We start from the raw sequence: 7,116 nt of genomic DNA on the forward strand, positions 1-7,116 counted from the left end.
CAACCAGAGGGAGCAAAGGACATGGATATAATGCATGAACTGCCAGTCGGAGTAAGCAAAGAACTGATTGAGAAAAGTAAATCAGGTTATTAGTGAAGATTAGATGTATTATTCTTTTAGATAGAGTTCTATAGTCAGTTGAATAAACGTGAGATTTGATTTATATGTGTTATATTGTACATTCATTTGATGCCTGTAGCGTGTGCTTAGTATTTCAACTTTCATTACGTCAGGATTATATGGTCCCATTCCTGGGTCACAATACTAAATATGTGAATACTGCATAGAAGGCTACATGCTGAACATCACACTTTCAGCACGCTCATAAAAATGACCACAACACAGTATTCATGTTTAAGAAAAACTGAAATTCTTTTTCTTCCATAAACTGTCTCATCAGCAGCATTGGTGCTTGTTGCACTCTGTAATAACTCATTTGATTCTGATTTGATCATGTATGTGAAAACTGTGGAGTTTGGAAGTTGTCATCAATAATGCTATTAAACTGTACCTGGTCAGCAGTAACCTGAACGCTGATGCCCAGTTTGAGTACCGCCATGGCCACTCAGCTCCTGACCTGATCAAGCCTTAGTTCGGTATGGGCAAAAGAACTGAATTCTAGAGATGAGGTGAAAATGGATTTTGGATGTTGGAAGTCAGTTTCTGAGCTTCAGGACATCTCAACAGGAGTTCCTCAGGGTTGAGACCTAGGCCCAGTGATTTTCATCTGTTTCACGAATGACCTTCCCTTCATCATAAGGTCAGAAATGGAAATTTTCACCGATGAGTAATGCTGAACATTGGACATTGATGACTCCCAGATACTGAAGCAGTCCATGTTCAAATGCAGCAAAAACTGGTCAGTATCCTGGATAACAGGGTGTAGAGCTGGATGAACGCAGCAGGCCAAGCAGCATCAGAGGAGTAGGAAAGCTGATGTTTTGGGCCTAGACCCTTCTTCAGAAATGGGGCTTGGCTGAAATGTAGCAAGTAACATTCATGCCACACAAATGCGAGGGAATGACCATCTCCAATAAAAGAAAATCAGACTATCGCCCCATGACAACCATTGGCATTACTATCACTGAATCCCTCACTTTCAACATGCTAGGGGTTTCCATTTACCAAAAACTCAACTGTATTCAACATATAAATACAGTAGCTACAAGAGCACGTCAAATTCTAGGAACACTGCAGCGAGTAACTCAACTCCTGACCCTGAGCCTATCCATCATCTATAAGGTACAATGAAATACTCTCCACTAGTCTGGGTAAGTGCAACTCCAACAGCACTCAAGAACCTTGACGCTATCTGGGACAAAGCAGCCCACTTGGTTGGGTCCACGCCCACTCCGTCCATGACTGACACGTAATAGCAGCAGTATGTACTATGCGCAAGGTGGACAGCAAAATTCCCCGCAGGTGCTTGCATTGTATCTTCCAAACCAACACTTGAAAACTCGAGGCCAGCAGTTACGTGAGAACAACACTTAGTGCATTTCTCTCTCTCTCTCTCTCTGTCTGTCTGTCTGTCTCTCTTTCTCTGTGTGTGTCTCTCTCTCTCTCTGTCTCTGTCTCCCCCCGCCCTCCCCCAGTCAGTTATCACCCTAACTTGGAAATATATTGATGCTCCTATACTGTTGCTGGGTCAAAATCCTGGAATTCCCTCCCAGGTGAGAGTCTACCATAGCACGGGCTGCAGTGGTTCAAGAAAACGTTCATTACCACCTTTCAATGGCAACTTGGGCTAGGCAGTTTTGGCCAGCCAGTGATGGCCACATCCCATGAGTGAATTTAAAAAAAAAGTTGAAATTCAGAATATGTGCATGAATCATGTAGCAAGAAAACAATGTTGTGGATTAATGCAATATTATTGCCTACAAATTTGTTTTTAATTGTTAGAAATGGAAAATAATTTCTGTCTTGTTCATTGAAATTTTCTACCACTGATCTTGGTTTATCTGATCATCTTGAGTTAAATAAAGAATTTTACTTTGATTTCATAATTGGAAATCTGTGAAAAACTAATTTGAAATGTTTCTAAGTGACAAAATAGTGCATTTTTGGGCTTCAAAACCAAATTTTTGTTTCTTTTTTGCAATCCCACATTTTTAGTAACGTTTTGAAACAAAATTGTGTAACTATACAGAATATAACTGTAAACTAATTTATTTCTGTCACAAAGAAGAATCATATTGGACTTGAAACATGAACTCTGTCATTCTACAGACACTGAAACCTGCTGAGGTTTTCCAACACTTTGTTTTCATTTCAATTCCACTATTGCCTCAGACTAAACTCTCAGTTTATTTTATTTTATTTGGAGAAATTAGAACATATATGGGTAATTGATTTAAATAAAAATATAGCATTTATTTATGTTTATATCAAAGTATCAGGCAATGTAGTTTTATTAAATTGTTGTTAGTTCACATCATTGGATGGTGGTATGTTATGTGGCTTGCTTCTGCTTTTTTTTAACCTAGGGCCACTGTAATGATGTGCTTATCTTTCAAACACAACCCTATTCACTCTTCAGGTAAATACGTTAAAATTTCCTTTGACTTTATATTTTGTTTATAAAATCATCAGTTAATGTTAACCATGTTCGATTTTGAAAAGGGTAAATTATAGTCTTTTATTTCAAAGCATGTCAACATTCAGAGTATGTGAGAGCGAGAGCTTAGAATTTTATTTTGAACAAGCGCAGCAGTGAAATGTTGAGTAGTTTACTTCTGGGAACTTACGAACCCATTGTATCTGTTAGTTAAAATTTTAAGATATCAAATAAAGTTGAGGAAGGTAATGAGAAATTCTTAGCGCAATAATTGTCTAGTAATATATGGGTGCAAAACTGGACAGAACCTGGTGCTGAAGACAGTGGATGAGTTTGATAACTCCAGCACTAGATTCCACCAGAGGTTGGACAGTAGTAATGTTTAGGATTTTCTGTCTGAAACAATTGTTTACAGAAATTGAAATTTAGAACCTTCTAAACATTTGTCCTAAGCACTTGGATGGTTTTCATATCTTTTCTGCTCATGATTCCTCAAAACTGTTGAGATAGATGCTCCATACTTCCTGAAATGTTGTTGGCACTCATTCAATCTGAGTTTGTTTATTGGCCTTGGGATTTGTTTTTAAGATCACCATTAGATGGAGTCAGTGAATTTTTATATAATTAGTAGCATTACATAATGGAACATGTGGATGTGATCCACAACCTCAACACCTGTTGGGAATTCCATACTCTTAAATTGGAGAACTTCGTCATGCTGCTACTGGTTGAAGATAGGGAAGGTGTGAACTGAGAGGCTTGAGGGTAAATTACACTTGTCAGTTTTTATTCATTTATTTCTGAACTGATAATTACAATAACAGCTTGAAATTAATATTTGTTACTTCTATGGTCACTGGCAGTGCTGTGCAGGGGTTTCACCATGGTTTTGCTTTCAGAAGGGCCCCTATCAGTGTCCGTTATGAATCAAACTTCTACCGCCACTATATCCTTAGAAAGGCATGGAAATGCATGCTGCTGCTCATCTACTCCGCTATAGAAATACAGGTGATGTGTGCAACCCCAGATCGGTTTTTCTATTCATTGCCTTTCAATTTACAACAAATGGGCTACTGACTTATTTCAATGTCAAGCAGCCCATTTTAGGAAACAGCATGCAATCACAGATATTTTCTAATAAACCTGTTGAGAAATGTTGTTATTTGCCTCATTCTGCACAAAAGCATGTAATAGATCAATAAAATTCAGATCAGGAACTTGACATACAAAATAAGTAGAATTCCAGCATGATGTGTCCGCTCCTTTTTTTTACTGGACTTATGAACTTTTCACCAGAAGGTCAAGTATTATTGACTAGAGAATGCACCACTGACTAAACTCACTGCATTGTATTGTTCTAAAATTATTTGTAGCTGATTTTCATTTGGTCCATACACTCCAGCTTCAGCCCAATCCTGCATAGTTCCCTGTTTGAACTCTTGAACCATATTGTTCTGGATTCATCTCATGTTTATTGTCAGCATATGCCACACAAGGATTATCACATTGCATTTGTCAAATGTGGCCAGTTTAAAGGATGAGAAATTTTGAATGAGGCTCCTAGCAATGACTGCAGTTGAAGGAACTGTTTAGCAGCAGGGACTGTATTTGAAGGGTAAGTTGTCAGAAGCACTATAAGTATAGCAAGCACAAGATCATTCTTTTTTCCCAAGTGGCTATAAAGTCAGAGAGATCTATGAGAATTGACCAATGAAGTAGATTTCTCATTTGTTGGAATGAAGTCCAATGAAGTAATCAGAATTGGTAACACTGAGGATTACACTCTGATCTTATACTTTCACAATAATCAATACTGTTGTATTTCTCTCATCTATGTATACTTTGCACACTTTTCTGTGGTTTGTAATTAGACTGCATGCACACTTTTCTGTGGTTTGTAATTAGACTGCAATGTCGGCTTTATATCATTTTGTTTGATCAGCATCGAAGTTTAATGAAACTTGATAGGCAAACCCCAACGATTATTTCTGTGGACAGAATAGCACATATGTATGATATATGCATGAAGCATATATCTGACTTTTGAAATTGTACAAAAATGTTAAGTGTTTAAGTATATATAAGACCATAAGACATAGGAGTGGAAGTAAGGCCATTCGGCCTGTCGCGTCCACGCCGCCATTTAATCATGGCTGATTGGCATTTCAACTCTACTTCCGTGCACTCTCCCCATAGCCCTTGTTTCCTTGTGAGATCAAGAATTTATCGATCTCTGCCTTGAAGACATTTACCGTCCTGGCCTCCGCTGCACTCTGTGGCAATGAATTCCACAGGTCCACCACTCTGGCTGAAGAAATGTCTCCTCATTTCCGTTTTAAATTTACCCCGTCTAATTCTAAGGCTGTGCCCACGGGTCCTAGTCTCCCCACCTAATGGAAACAACTTCCCAGCATCCACCCTTACTAAGCCATACATTGTCTTGTAAGTTTCTATTAGATCTCCCCATAACCTTCTAAACTCTAATGAATACAATCCCAGGATCCTCAACCGTTCATTATGCATTAAACCTACCATTCCAGGGATCGTCCGTGTGAATCTTTGCTGGACATGCTCCAGCACCAGTATGTCCTTCCTGAGGTGTGGGGCCCAAAATTGGACACAGTATTCTAAACGGGGCCTAACTAGAGCTTTATAAAGTCTCAGAAGCACATCACTGCTTTTATATTCCAACCCTCTTGAGATAAACGACAAACATTACATTTGCTTTCTTAATCACACACTCAACCTGCAAGTTAACCTTTAGAGAATCCTGGACCAACACTCCCAGATCACTTTGTACTTCTGCTTTACGAATTTTCTCACCGTTTAGAAAATAGCCCATGCCTGTATTCTTTTTCCAAAGTGCAAAACCTCACATTTGCTCATTTGAATTTCATCTGCCATTTCCTGGACCACTCTCCTAAATTGTGGTCCACAATGTCTGTCTGCTATTTGATAGATAATTCTGCTTTTGTAGGAAAAGCAACACATAATGTGAGAGAGAGAGAGAGAGAGGAATAGGAGGCAGACAGGCCAAATCATCCTTCCGTTTTTAAGGGCAGCCCATTGAAATACATGAACAGGACTTTGTAAAGTCGACATGAAATGGAAATATAAAAGACTTGGCACAAGATCATAGTTTGTACCACACTCTTTATCTTGAATTCACAATTGAATAAGGTGAAGTTTAGTGATAGTTTGAGCAAACTGGATTGAGGATGCATCTATAAAATCTAAAAATGTGCTCTGCCACAAAATGTAATGTACTGTATTTAATTACCAAATTTTCAAATAGACCAGATAATAGATTTGAAGGCTTGGTTATGTTGTGTGATGTATTTTGTTTTTCTTTGTAGGTTGTGCTTAGACTGCATTGCCAAAAATTCCACAGTTTTGCGAAATCAACTTCCCTGGTTACCTCGTCAATTGTTTTCTCAAGTGCAGAAGAAAATCACTTTCTGGCTTTCAGCTGGACACCAGGAGAAATAATAATGTATTTTAAACTGCAAGTTTAATTCAAGAAGGTTTGCGTACATAACTTTTAATGAAGTATTTCACAATATACATCATTGTGATGAGCAAATGTAATATTTGAGATGTGCAACCCAAATTGGGTTGATTATAAATGTGATTGTTGTTCTGTTGTACTATATTTTATTCAGTTTTGTAGACTAATTAACATAGTTACTATGTTAATACATTTTTTTATCATTCTGGGACTATATTTGGAAATAAATTGTTATACATAACAAACCCATAGTGATTGCTTTTTTTTAAACATAAGCCAGTAAAGCAAGACCTCCTTAATTTGCATAATACTCCAAGAAAAATGTAGATTTTAGGTAAGTACTGAGAACCCATTTTTCTATTCAGTGGTATGGTCCGGATGTCATTCTTTGTTGCTCACAGGTTGAGATTATTCTTAGTGATAGAAGATCAGTTCGTGGATTACAATGACTTTTGGGGGTGCCTCAGATCCTCCTTCTTTAACGTATTGGTCCTAAATATGGGACTGATTATTGATTGTTAATACAGACTGTAGTACCTTCTACTCAAATTTTGTTAAAATTAATAAAATTTTTAAAATATTAGCCGTGCTAGGAGACTTGTTCCTCTATTTGACCGTAATTTATTTTGGGTATTGTGCATTCCTGTATGATTTATATTTCATTACATTTGTAGATTCAGTATGTCCTATTAAATTTTAAGTTTTGTGAATTGTTTACTGTTCTTATTTCAAAACTGGCATGAAGCGTGTTGATTTTGTGCTTCACAATATTTAAGGAGCAAATTCCTTTCATGTTTGAGTGTTAGAATATTTAAAAAATTTTTTTTACACTTCCATTTTGCAAAACTATTTCTTTACCAGTTCAGTTGAAATCATTAGGAGCCATATAAATGTTCAATTTCCTTTTCTGAATAGTTGGAATGCTCCCAGAATGTAATAATTGAATGGACAGGTGTCATCACCTTGCATGATTATTTTCAGTTCTTTGCCAGAACATGGAGACCAAATAATGCTATTTTTGTGACTTTTGTTGTTATCTATTAATTTCCTT

At 37.2% G+C, this 7,116-nt stretch overlaps 1 protein-coding gene across 2 annotated transcripts in view; it reads left to right on the plus strand.

Annotated features, from left to right (window-relative positions):
* The window catches only part of LOC125455459 (kelch domain-containing protein 1), a 119,015-nt gene extending 112,288 nt beyond the window's left edge, over positions 1-6,727 (plus strand). The window contains exons 12-13 of one of the 2 annotated variants that reach the window (XM_048537504.2): positions 2,487-2,539; positions 5,914-6,725. In XM_048537504.2, coding sequence (XP_048393461.1) covers positions 2,487-2,539; positions 5,914-6,046 — 186 coding nt within the window. In that variant the 3' untranslated portion in view covers positions 6,047-6,725. Of the gene's footprint in view, positions 1-2,486; positions 2,540-5,913 lie in introns of both variants that reach the window. The other variant, XM_048537505.2, reaches the window with a different exon arrangement.
* The last annotated feature ends 389 nt before the right edge of the window (positions 6,728-7,116 follow it).

Source organism: Stegostoma tigrinum, chromosome 10, assembly GCF_030684315.1.
Source record: "Stegostoma tigrinum isolate sSteTig4 chromosome 10, sSteTig4.hap1, whole genome shotgun sequence".
In the NCBI taxonomy this organism is placed as follows: domain Eukaryota; kingdom Metazoa; phylum Chordata; class Chondrichthyes; order Orectolobiformes; family Stegostomatidae; genus Stegostoma; species Stegostoma tigrinum.